This window comes from Acomys russatus, chromosome 11 (assembly GCF_903995435.1).
Source record: "Acomys russatus chromosome 11, mAcoRus1.1, whole genome shotgun sequence".
NCBI lineage: Eukaryota > Metazoa > Chordata > Mammalia > Rodentia > Muridae > Acomys > Acomys russatus.
Genome location: NC_067147.1, coordinates 39,768,434 through 39,781,479, shown reverse-complemented (window position 1 = coordinate 39,781,479; position 13,046 = coordinate 39,768,434). Strand labels below are relative to the sequence as shown.

The window sequence follows — 13,046 nt, the reverse complement described above, 5'->3', positions numbered from 1 at the left end:
CAAAGGGCACAAAAGCTTCCGTTAGACTGGCAATTAGTTTCAGTGGGATGGCATGCCTGCCAGACGACCCCAGTTTTCGCCCAGTGAGTGACAACACATTGAAAATTTCCAAACAGATTATAGCATTCTCAGTACACAGACGTGCATGCACATGCACACACATTGTGGGGCCAGGGAGATGGTTCAGCAGGTAAAGGTGCTTGCCGCCAAGCATGGTTGCTGAAATCCACGTGGTGCAAGGAGAGGACTGACTTCTACGTGTTGTCCTCTGACATTTCCATGTGCTATCGCCTGTGTGCATTGCCTACGTGCCCAAATAAGTAAATGCACTATAAAGAAATGATAAATTGATGGAGCGAAGGTATATCAATTGGTTTGATTGAATTTACAATGTATATACATAGACTGCAGTGTCCCACATATGCACACGTTTATAGATAGTCACTCACAGGATCTTATAAAAGTATGAAGCAAGGAGGGGAAACAATGCAGAGAAAGTTTCCACACTGGAAGTTTGGGGAATGAGAAAAGGAAACAGGATTTGGGCAGACAAAAACAAAAAGCAAACCAAAACCAGAACCAAAATAACACTAGGGGGAAAGTACAGAATGAATGTCTGTCTGTGTGTTTCAGCTAGAAACTCTGACAGGTCAGTGTCTCCAGGTGTGAAGGCAAGGCACGGTGAAAAGAGAATGAGGGAGCTGGAGAGATGATTCAGCAGTTAAGAGCACTGACTGCTCTTCCAGAGGACCCAAGTTCAGTTCCCAACACCCCCATGCTGGCTTACACTTGTCTCTAACTCCAGCTCCAGTGAATCTGGCACCCTCTTCTGGACTCTTTGGATCTCAGACATGCACATGACATTCATATATACATGAAGGCAAAGCATATATATATTTATTTATTTATAAATGGAGGTGAGAAGATGTTGGGTACAGAATTTCAGCTATACTAGGTTAGTGATAATATTCATTGTACATTTCAAGAGAGATAGGTGCGTTAGCTCTCTAGTCACAACTGTGTATGATCTAGGATAACACATCCAATAATAAACTACACATGTGATCCAACTCAGTCCTGACCTCAATCCAGAGCCAGCTCTCCAATTCTTCGAGCCAAGTGCAGCCTCTCATCCAGCCTTTGTCATGTTCTCCTAGTGGAATGAGACAAGTGTTGTGTGATGCTGCAGGGCTGAAGCGTGAAGGCTGCGGGCGAGCCTGGTCTGTTCTTTATTTCCCTTCTGACTGGTAGGACCCATGATGATTCAGCCTCAGTCTTTTGTTTGGCATGTACCTAGGAACTGATGGAAGATACAGATCAGAAGAGTCCATGAAACGAGCAGAGCTACCTGCCCACCAGGGATGCTCAACTCTGGGACTTGTTGGTGAGTTTCTCTCACAACTTTTCCCTAATTTTAACCCTGAAATGTAACGTTGCTAGCTTCAACTTTCTGGAAAAAGAAACTGAAAGCAAGGCTGAGAAACTGGCTTGTGTTCATACGGATGCTGTGCCAGCTGGGAACTGGACTCGGGGTCACATCTGTTCCCATTACCTCTCCCTTCCATATTAGAATGTGAACTTACTGTCACGATCATTGGGAGCCACTAGAAGACTCTTAACAGGAGAATGGCATGGTTATTCTGCATATTGGGTGGGACCCTGACTGGTGCAAGTTAGAGGAGAGGAGTTGAGTTAGGTTATGTGGCTATTAGTCATTGCCTCAGCTCCATGAATAAAGAAAATAGATTTTAAGAAGATGAAAGAGGCTTTAGTGAAAAGCCACTAATTAATAGCAGCATCAAGATTTGAACTCATGTATCTGAGTCTAAAGCAGTTGCTAACCACCTCTCTTCCTTTTATTCTTCTCATTGTAGTTCAAAGATGAAACTCACATTGAGGAAAAAGTTTTCAAATTAGTGTCTGCCATGTAGGGTTTCCCTAGACCAAACTTGCAACATTGTTCTCCTCTAGACTTCTTAGATGCTGTTGGAATTTTCTGAACATGTCACTCAGTTCTAGCTTCTAATTTTGGGAGGAGAGAGAGAGAGAGAGAGAGAGAGAGAGAGAGAGAGAGAGAGACAAAGAGAGAGACAAAAAGAGATCCAGTCATCCAGTAGCAACAGAGACCCATATGTACAGGCTTATAGGCACCTGGCAGTCCCATGTCCCTACAAATGCATCCTGGAAGCAGGAACCGAAGGGATGGGCAGGCAGTTTTGTGCGCTGAGAACAGGGCATACCTAGGAGCATCTTTTGTGCTTGGATAACATGGCTATTTCAGCACCATGGTCAGGGGCGCGCTTAGGGTTCCGAACCTAAGGAGTGGCTAGAGAAAGTTAGCCAGGCAGTGCCGCTTCAGCGGTCCTCCTTGGACCAGACATCTCAGAAGCAGAGGGAAAGGCCAGAGCCTGCAAAAATGCCCATGAATCCTAGAAATTGGGTGGAGCAATGCACAAGGGAGCCCCTGGACCTTACTGAAACCCCAGGGAAATGACTGGACCCCAAAGGTGCATGACTGCTCACTCCCCAACTCCTTTCCTCTTCTATCTAAGGGCACTGAGTGAGGAGCACTGGACCATTGGAGCACTACACTAGAGTCAGGGTCTCAGGCCAAGTGTCTCTCAAAGTCACCAAAGGACCATGGGCCTTCTGGGATCCACGCTCACACGAGTGATGCTATTCATCTCGCCCCGCATTTTGACCTTAAGAGGGAACCTGAGATGGGTGCTTAGCCTCAAATCACCTACAACCTATCCCTGCATCTGGCCCCTTGAAGGTGAGGCAGGCAGGTCAGCAAATGCCAGTTCATGCTTTTTTCCTTGAGCACTGATTTGCCAGAGTTTTAAAGGTTGGGGTATAGTGGGCAGGGGGAAACTCAAAAGAGAAAAAGCATATAAATGTAATTAGATTTGTTTGGTAGGTATTCTGCAAACTACCCCATGGAATGCTTTCCCACATTGACCGTGGTGCTAAGAACTTAAGAGTGTTTTACACCATTTTTGGTGGAAGTGTAGGTGGCGTAATGGGAGCTGTAACTTCATTCCTTGTAAGCTTAGCCTTTTCTTAGGCTCCTGGAAATCTAGTGAATGGATTTTTAGAAACTGTCTCTAACTTCCACTTTGATTTAAAGGAGGCTTGGAGACTTGTCCAAGGTCATACAGCCCCTCAGCCCAAATGAGAAGGCTGCTCCCAGCCCTGCCTGCTTTTGTGCCAGCCCAGTGGCCTGGCTCCCAGACATTAGTATTCCAACAGCTCTGGGTTGCTTTGTCCTCCAACCAAGGCTGGTTGGGGGTGGAGGGGAAGGGTGGGATGGGGGCAGGGCACCATAAATCTACCTGCTTGTGTGTACTGAAGGGGTTGGGGAGGGTTGAGCCCAAGATTCATGTGCTGTTCTGGGAGCTAGGCTTGGGCTCTGACAAAAGCTGGAGAGGAGGAAGGTTCACTCTACCCCAAGGGCTTTTCCTCACAGGACTTGGGATCTTGTCAGGATTTCTAGGAGCTGGGCAGTGATGGTGCCTCCACACCACAGGACCAAGCAAAGATGGTCAGTCAAAAGGAGCTCCCAGCAAGTACAACATGAGATGACCACAGTGGTGGGAGGCCAGGGAGTGTAGTAGCCACAGTTGGATTCGCCCGCTCCCGTATTTCCAAGAAGCACACACACCGATGCAGCAATCCGAACCATGGAACACTAAGTTTTGCAGGAATTCAAACCAAGCCCTAAATTTCCGTCCACCTACTCCTGACTTGGAGAATAGATTGGACAGCTCTGGAGTCAAATTGATCCCCAACTCAAGGTAGCAGCTGAGCCAGGATGATTAAATTGCACGTGTGTGTATTCAGGAGGCGGAAGATGAATCTGCCTGTGCCCATCTACTCCCCTTAGCAATCACTTGGAAAACCCGGCAGAGTACAGGACAGTGGGTGCACCTTAGCTTCCTCCACTTCCCTGATTCTCTAGCTTCAGTCACTTGTACCAAAGGAGCTCCCACCCACACTAGAGAAGCACTACTTTCCACAGGCTGGTACAGGAAAAGGGATCTTTCTGCATCAACAATCCTCCATATTTTTAGTTCCAGACCCCTCCACCCCCACCCCCCCCCCACCCCAGGACAAGCCTTCTGCAGTCTGAGATAACTTTCCCACCCTCCATTTGTGGCTCCTATGTCATGTAGCAACAATGTTACTTTGGTCTTGAGCGATTTTTCTCTGTATCCATGCTACTGTCCCAGGGAACCTTCCTGTACCCCTCCCCCCAGTGCCCAACACTTAGCAGGCTTGGTCTGTGCAGCTCAGAGCTGTTGACACCTGCCCCCTGGCAATGCCCCAGGTGGAAAGTTGGCTGTCGTTGAGGTTTCCAATAACCCATTAATCTCCCCCCTACCAGATTAAAGCCACCAACAGAAACAGCACTCTGTTCACTCGCTTGTTTGCAGTGTCCCCCCTTCCCACCCCCAAAACCTCTGTCCCTGATAAAGAAGACAGCACATATGAGCTTCCTTTAGGAACTTGGAAATAGAGGAAATGTTTAGATTGGTGGGGGAGGGAATGGAAAAGAAAGACAGACACAAAAGGCCTGAGAAACTGTCACCCTTAAGCTCCAGGGCAGAAGCAACCTGCACACAGACCAGAGTCACCAGCAGCAACCCGCCTGGGTGGGTTCATTTGTTCTTCCTTCTCCTTTGGGTGGGTGCCCTGGTATCTGTCTTCTATTATCTTGGTCCCAAGAGGCAAGCTGAGCAGTTTTCTTATAGCTCAACACAGCTTCTCCAGAGCAATGAATGCCATGCCTCACTTCTCTGCTAGAGCCTTCTAGACTGCTTTTGATGCTACAGTGAGCCAGTCTCCATCCATCTAGAAAGTCAGAGTGCTCCCTGGGCTAAATAATCAGGGCACTTTGTGAGCGGGTACACTCTCAGTCTAAGGCACAAGTTTCTAGGGGTATAGAGATCCCAGCTGGACTCTCTAGCTTCTCTGCTAAACTGTTTTAAAACATGGCCAGTTAAAAAAAAAAAAAAAAGTGCCTTAGGGGTGGAGTTATGCTGGATGTCTAAATACCTTAGGGGAAGCATTCCTGGGGGTGGTGTACCAGGACTCCTGTTATATTACTTTCATCTTTTCCTAAGGGCAGTGTAGCTTTAAATCCAGGCAGGTGTGTGTGTGTGTGTGTGTGTGTGTGTGTGTGTGTGTGTGTGTGTGTGTATGCATGCCCAGTTAGAGATTTACCTTTCTTCTAAACTGCTGTTGGAAATAGTCAAGTCCCGTAGAGAAAACAAGAGCCCCCAGACTGATGACTTCTTAAGAGCCTTTCTATTCTCTGTAAGTTTGCCCAACTTCAGCTCAGGAAGAGGCCTCAGACCCGTAGAAAATCCTCACCTCACTCCTGGGAGTAGAATTGCCCCACTCATCCCATCAGTGGCTACCACAATCCTCCCCTTCTCTCAGAACAATGAAACCACCTTGCTGAAGATTTTTGAGGGTTTCACCTTTTATTAGTTAGTTCCAAAATCGCAATCACCAGATCCTGATACTCTTATGTACAGAATAGAAACTTCTTTACCACAAAATACATCAATAAATACAAATGTGTGAAATGAGGGAGGAGACATATAATTTACCATAACAAACTTCATTACAAAAAGCATTATATCATTTACAAACTTATTTTGTTTTTCTCTTTAGGGAGACAAGCAATGCTCCAGGAACGGACACAGGCAGAAGCCAAGCTAGGGAGATGCTCCCAGCCACAGGCTAGGACTTTCCAGGTCTCCCCTGGGGGAGGGTAATGACTCAAAAAGTGCAGAGAAGAGAAGGCAGAAGATCACCTTCGTGGATTAAGGCAGAATCGAGCGGCCCGGAAATCCTGGACTTGATCGGCAGTAGAAAGGATGCGCATTGTCTGTGGAGCAAGAGCAGGATGGGAGAGCCAGTGCTGCGAGAACCAACACTGGATTAGATCACCCAGGAGAAAGCGACGGCGAGGGCTGACAGCTTTGAAGTAGGGCAGAGTCAACAGGAAGTATGGGAGTCTCCAACTGTGTAGTGCTAACCACTTTCTTCTGCTTGGAATGGCAGTTTGAGGTGGCTGCACCAAGGAGGGTTAAGAAGACAGCAGCCTGCAATGGCCGCTGTGCATGGGCAGCAGCAAGAGTGAGAAGTCTGGTTAAACCCAGTGAGTGGGCCAGGAATCCTGAAGGACCACGGGCGGCTGAGGGCTTCCACTACCTCTCACCTGGGAAGGCTCGGGCTCCCTCCCTTTCCGCCAGGACCCACCACCCAAAGCCAGACAAGTGTTTTCACAAGAAGTCTGAGAACACCTGGGCGCACGGGAGCAGACAGGAGGGGGAGCTGGGAACCTGCAGGCCAGAGAACTCCTCTAGCGAGGCAGCGGGGCTCAGGCTGCCAGCTTGGGAAACTGGGGAGTAGATAGAGCCCCAGTCCCCATAGGCACTACCTGCCGGACTGGCCAGCTCCCCACAGGGCACAGAAGGCTCCGGCCCATAGAAGCTGTGGTCCGCTATGCGCAGGGTCTGTGTCAGCGCCCAGATGTAGTTGTGGGCGAAGCGCAGTGTCTCTATCTTTGTAAGTTTGGCGTCGTCCGGGAAGGTAGGCAGGACACCGCGCAACGCATCCAGCGCCGAGTTAAGGTTGTGCATGCGATTGCGTTCCCGGTCATTAGCCTTCTTGCGCCGGCTTCGTCGCTGTTTGCTCAGTGCCAACTCGCTCTTGGGTCGATTGCGCCCTCCACGCCGGGCTCGAAGCTTCTTCGAGGTCCCTAGGCAGTCGCTAGCTTCTGCTTCGGAGCACTCCCTCGGTATGAGAGTGTGGCTAGGTGGGGTGGATTTGGAGCTGAGCATTTCATTGTCCGAGGCTCCAGGGAAAGGCTGCTGGGTCTCTTGGGGCACTTGAATAGTGGGCGCACCCAAGGGATGAGGCGCCATCCTGCGGTTGGAAAAAGTGGAAGGGTAAGTGTGAGACAGTCTCTGACTTAGAGGCCACCCCACGCGGGATCGAAGTACCTCCCACGCCCTTTCGGTGGTTTCTAGTTGTTACCCCATTGCTAGTTTCTAATTGTTACCTAGTCCTCCGGGCGCAAAATAATAGAGAGCGGTGAGCCGGTCAGAGTTGAGCGGCAGTGGATAGCTGAGCGCCTCTGCTAGCTCGAAATTCGCCTGAGTTGCAGGCGCCCTCGCCTGGAGCTGATCGCGTCCGGAAGCACAAGAGAAGCGCCAACGGAGTCCTCCGCTTCTGCAGCGGCGCTGAATCCCAGGGGGATTTCCTGAGCTACAAGTCGTGTGCCCCCTGGCACGCTTTATCTGCTCGGCCCGGGCCAGGAGCGTGCCTGCCCCTCTGCTGCCTGCGCCACTGGCCAATCAGCTGCGGGGGCCCAGGGGCCGCGCCACGCGAGCCCGCTTCCCACCCCACCCCCCGCCGTTTCCCCTCCCGCGGAGCACAGCTGGATTCCGGACAAAGGGCAGGGGTCGGGCGAAGGGAACAGCACTCTGTTTGCTCCCCAACCTCCCCCACCCTCGCCTCCCCGATCGCGGGCTCGGTCCCAGCAACTCTCGGTTCCTCAAAGAGCCTCGCCCTGCCAGAAGAGTCCCGTCTGGCTCAGGTCTGGCTGCTGCGAACAACCTTACTTTTTCCTCTTTCTCCCTGGCATCTGTCCAGACTCTCTTGGTAGCATGAAGGAGGTTTGGGGATGTGTGTGTGTAGGGAAGGCCTCTTCTTTGAGTCTTACACTTGGTGGCTTTTGGCTCAGAGACGGGGAGGCGGCTTGTCTGAATCAACTTGCGATCTAGGAGTCAAACGTCTACACTGGCAGCTGGGGAGAGCACCCATGGGTTCTAAGTGCCATCCGTCTCTCAGGCGCTGTCGGTTGGGTTATGAAATGTGTGTGGAGCCACTGCTCCGGGAGGTAGGACGGGAGTAGGGAAGGTCTTGTTCAAGTCCTGTTTACTAAGAGACCATCGTTTGGTGGTGTCCAGGTCTAACAACACCCTGAGATGCTGCTCCCAAGTCCTAGACCAGAACCACCACCATACTCCTTCTCTGAGGCACTGGATTCCATCCCAAGGCGAGAGTGGTTATGGAGGGAGTGCAGAGGTGGACATCCCATCACTCCCGGTCACGGACAGTATCAAGAAGGCAGGTGATAGGAAGAGGCCAAGGAGGGGCTTCTTCTCTGGCTAGCCTTTTTGTCTTTTCAATGCCATGGTATACAGGGCCTGGGAGAAAAGCGGGTCTACTTTGTGTCCCCTTTAGTCCTCCTGTCCAATCACAGACCAGAGAGGGTCGACAGCTTCACTTAGTCCAGCCCCCCTCCTCCTCGCTCCCCCCCCCCCCCGCGTCACTCCCGAACTGTGTGCGTGAACCCAGGGGCAGGGATTCTTCAAGCCTTCTGGTTTGTCGCTCTTAAAGCTTTCTGGAAATCTTTCCCGAGGGTCTGATGACATTGTCTGTCCTTTCTTCCCGGCAGACCCGCCTCTCTTGTCTCCGCCTCGGACACCCCGTGGTCTTCTGTTTCCGGTCACTCGGGGTGAGGGGTTGTGGCTTCCGCTGCTCTCTCTCTTGCTTTTCTTTCTAGGGCAGGATGTGTGCGGAGGAGGAAGCTGTGGCTGGGAGTTAAGACTCTAGGCAGTAACTCTATGCTTTCTAGAATGTCCTCTAACGCCGAAGTTTCCCGGGTCATTGCAGAAGGTGCTATGCCCTGACTGGGAGATTAAGGGCATGGGGTCAGGGTCGAGGTAGGTCTGAGGCTTGGCTCTAGTGATGGCCACTGGCTGTCTGGGCTGCAGGGGAGTGAAGGGAGCAGCACAAAATCTCCTAGGCAGAAGATGGTTTACTTGGGGGGTCAGTAGGAGGGGGTGGGGTGGGGGCAGTGGGACTACCTTACGGATTTCTAAATGATCTTGAGCGAGGAGGGACTTCCATTCCCCCCTCCCCCCCACTGCTGAGAAATGGAATCTGGAGGCAAGGCTAGACCTCCCTGTGTGTAGGGTTCTGGGGTTCTACCTTGTGCTGTCATGCCTTGCTTCAAGCTTGTCTTCTGGTCCCAAGAATGGGGACTTGAGGCCCTTTTTACAGAAGAAAAAGCCACATTCCCAGAAGGAAGTGGCTTGCCCACAGGTCACACAGTGAACCCTATGAGAACTATGATGAATTCAGAGCCTATGTCTCTTAGTCCTAAATCTCCCCCCTTGTACTCCATGATTTGGTTTGGGGGAGAATGAGAGACCCCAAAGTGCGGAGAATAGAGGATGTTCTGAGTCTTTGAAAACTGACAGCATCAGATTAGTGCAAAATAGTGGTCCACCCTCCTAGCCAAAGGAAACCAGCACCAGACATGGTCGACCCTTTCTGCTTTTCTGTCCCAGATCAAAGCTTTGCTTAAATTACTGCACTGAAAAGTAGAAACTGGGAAAGTAACTTAAAAGGCGTTCCTGGGGTCCTGAGACCCAACCAGGCTCCGTGGGGGTTGGGGGTGGGGGAAGGAGATGCAGGCAGGTTGCAAGGACCCCGTGGGTCTCAGAAAAGCAGGCTACAGCTGTGACTCTCATCTGTTCCTTGACTTTAAATGGAAATAGAACTCATCCTGGCCGAGGCTTCCCCTGTGAGACTCTGGCTAGAACGAAGAACTCCCTGTGCCAGGGAGAATTCCGGGGGTGCTTGTCGAAATTTCTTGATGGAGACTTTTTTTTTTCTTTAATTCTTGCGCTGGCTTCCCAACATCTCTCTGGCTCAGGGCCCTTCTGAGCTTGTGGGCTGCCAGCAACGACTTTGCGCAAAAAGCAACCAGAATAAGCCGCGCGCAGCGCCGGGGGCAGCGCGCCTAAGCAATGCCCAAACTTCCTGCCATTCTTCATTTAGCCATAAGGTCAAGTTGAATGACCAGGGGTCTTGGAAGTTTGGAGAGTCAGGATCCATACCCTCTCTCTCTCCGCTGCAGGGGACACAGAGACCCCTCTCCAAAGTTAATCCCTGAGCTTTTGGAGCTGGAAGCGGAGGCGCAGTCGACTGCGCACTGCGCGCCAATTATGTTTGTGTAAAGCCGCTCTCTGTGCCGGGAGCACAGCCTGTTCTTAGAATGAGGGATCGTCTGTCCATCCATCGCCTTTAAGGCCTTCAGGACCCCTGCGACCCTCCACCTTGTAAGGCCTAGGTTTGCCTGACGACCTGAGGGATCCCAAGAGAGAGGCGGCAGCCAGATGCCCGGAGATGGCCGGGAGGTTGGTATAGAGGGTTGGGCAGCCGCTAGCCCTAAAGCCTTGTCGTCGGGCGGGGGCATTGCTAGCATTGCCTGGGGGCTCTTTGAGAATCGAGCAAGGAGGGGAGCCCCCATGGGAAGCTGAATAGCTAATGGCTTGTCAGAGGAGGGGGCTTCTTTCTCTCGCCTTCGCTTTGGCCCTGAAAGAGAGGAAGACAAAAATCTGGCGAGCGAGGCTGCTGGGACCGAGACTGGCCACTTCAAACAGCCCTTCAAACAAAAGGAGACGACGGAAAGAAAGCCCCACCTGTCTCCAGTGTTTGCTAAAATAATAATAAATAGATTTCGTTTAATAAATAATTACAAGAGATTGTAAAGCGGGCTGCTTTGGAAAACATCGCTGGCGGGAGTCAGCGCAGCTAGCCATCACCTGCTCCTAAGGCGAGCAACTTTATTGTTAAGCCACCCCCTAACTAGTTCGCCTCTGATAAACTCTCCTTGGTCTTCACAATGACTGTTTACTCATAGTTAGCACAATATTACCTTTGCCTTGATAAACCCGGAGTGGGGGAGACCTGGCCCCTGGCCCCTGGGCACACCTGTCCTAGAAGCTGACACATGGATTTGGCACAGAGCGGGCCTCCCCCCCGGGGGCCCTGCCCCCGTGTACATTGGCCCAATTGCCACTCATTTATAACAGGTTGGCTGCAAGGCCTATCTCGATCCTATTTGTCTTCTTTTATTGAAAGCATATGGTCTCCAGGGGCTCACCAACCCCATATTTCATCTGCCAGGAGCTGGGGCGCTTCCGCTGGCTGCTGCTGCCCAACGCATTGCTCCCCACCCAACGGCTGCTGCGCCAGCTGAGAGCGTGGTGGAGATTGGGTGGGGACAGATAAGGCGAGCTGCTCGCGGGCTTTAGGAGAGGGGCCATTCCCTTAGTGCCTCCCCCCTCCGGGGGCCCTGGGAGCGTGTGCGCTCTTGAATGGGTGGCTGGTTCCTTTTCTTGGGTAGGTGAGAGGGCGCCATATGCTACCCCACAGAGCGGCCCGGGGGAGCTTCGGCCCAGGGAGTCCTCGAACAAAGGGAGGAGAGGGTCTGGGACGCTCTGGAGCACCCGAGGTCTTTATTTCCAGATCCCCCGCTCTGCCTGGAGCCGCCTCCCCCCCGGGCGCCCGCAGCTCGCGCGCAAAGCCAGGAAACAAAGTGTGCACATTATTGCTGCCGCCTGTCAATGCGTGAAAAGGTGCATTGCGCACCCAGACACCTGTTGAACCGGCGCCTCTTCTCAGCGCCTTCTCCAGCTCTGCCTTGGATCAGAAGCTGAGCGGGGGAGTGGGAGGCGGGAGGAGGGACAGAGACTGTGATTTGTGGCGACATATGTTGGGCAGCTCCTGTATACTCCTCTCAGGCGCACACGCACCCTTTCTCCCATACACACCCTGCGAGAAGGAGCAGCTGCTTGCCTCACCTTCTCCCGACATAATACCTGGGCTGGGCGCTCTTGCCTCGCCTTTGAGATTCCAGCTCTCTCCCACCCTCTGTCTTCCACCCCGACGACGCCCCAGTCTTGGCAGCTTTACTCTAGGACTTTATAGTCAGCTTTAACAGATGCACATTTGTTCCCAGTGCCTGGCCCCCCCACACACATACACACACACACACACACACACACACACACACACACACGTGCAAGCATCCACAGAAACTGCGGATGAGGACGCAGATGCAGAGCGCACATGCCCATATGTCCCTCTCCTCGCCTGCCGGGATTGGGGAAATATAAACAGACTACCTGATTCTCTCTGTCAGGAAGAAAACAAACAAGGGAAGTCAGAGGAGGTGGGGAGGACACCTCCAGCTTCACCAAGTTGATTCTTGCTCTTCTGTGTAGCACTCAAACCGGGTGAGCGCTTGGAGCACTTGGGAATGTTCACCTTATAAGGTGGCCTTGGTGGGGACCCTTCTTTCTGACTGAGTGGAAAGGGGCCTCAGGTTAGGAACTCTGGCCCTCTCCTCACTCGGGGTTCTGGCATCCACCTGGCACCACCAAACCCCTGGAAATTATTTGTCATTCTTCTGCATGCAGATCTTCATCCACGATGGATTGGTGCAAGTTTTTGGACCTGGCTTAGGTGACAAAATGTGAGAAGAGCGCTCTCTCTCTCTCTCTCTCTCTCTCTCTCTCTCTCTCTCTCTCTCTCTCGTGTATGTGTGTGTGTGTGTGTGTGTGTGTGTGTGTGTGTGTGTGTGTTGCTAGACAGGAAGCTGTGCCACTGTCACCAGCCATGGTGGGCACAGTACTTTACCTCTGTAGGCCTCTACTGGTTTCCTGTCTGCTGAAGGAGAAAGCTGTGGGGGAAATACTTTCACATTTCCTTTCCAAATATACAAAGTTTGGAAGTCATGGATATAAATGGCCACCCTCCCAGAACACACCTCCAGTCTGTACTTTTGGCCAGTGGCTCCTTTACCAACAGTTTCAAGGACTACAATGGTGGTGGAAGCAGGCACAAGTTTAGCACTAATGTTTAGAAAGCTATCCTTGGCCCCCAGGCGCCCAACCCTTGGCGCTAACAGCTGGGCCACTCTATGGTCCTGTCTCCTGATGCCAGACTTTCAGATCTCCATTTCATCTAGCTCGGTGGTGGGGGTGACTCTTAGGTACTTCCTCTCTCCTCCTGTTTCAGGAGACAAGTGTCCTTTCAGTGCGAGCATGGATCTGCTCTTCTTACTAGTTAAACCTAGTACTTAAAGTATGCTAGTAAGGAACCTAGAAAAAGGACTGAGCTGGATAGCCAAGCTCAGCAGTTAAGAGCACTGGCTGCTCCCCTAGAAA

General features: G+C 51.7%; 1 protein-coding gene across 1 annotated transcript; it reads right to left on the bottom strand.

Moving 5' to 3' along the window:
* Positions 1-6,296: 6,296 nt before the first annotated feature.
* Neurog3 (neurogenin 3) lies at positions 6,297-6,941 on the bottom strand. Its single transcript, XM_051152595.1, has one exon. The coding sequence runs from the start codon at positions 6,939-6,941 to the stop codon at positions 6,297-6,299; it is 645 nt and encodes a 214-aa protein (XP_051008552.1).
* Positions 6,942-13,046: the final 6,105 nt, after the last annotated feature.

What these genes read in the sequence shown, in the direction of transcription:
- Neurog3 (XM_051152595.1), bottom strand. Translation starts at nt 6,941, where the DNA reads ATGGCGCCTCATCCCTTGGGTGCGCCCACTATTCAAGTGCCCCAAGAG.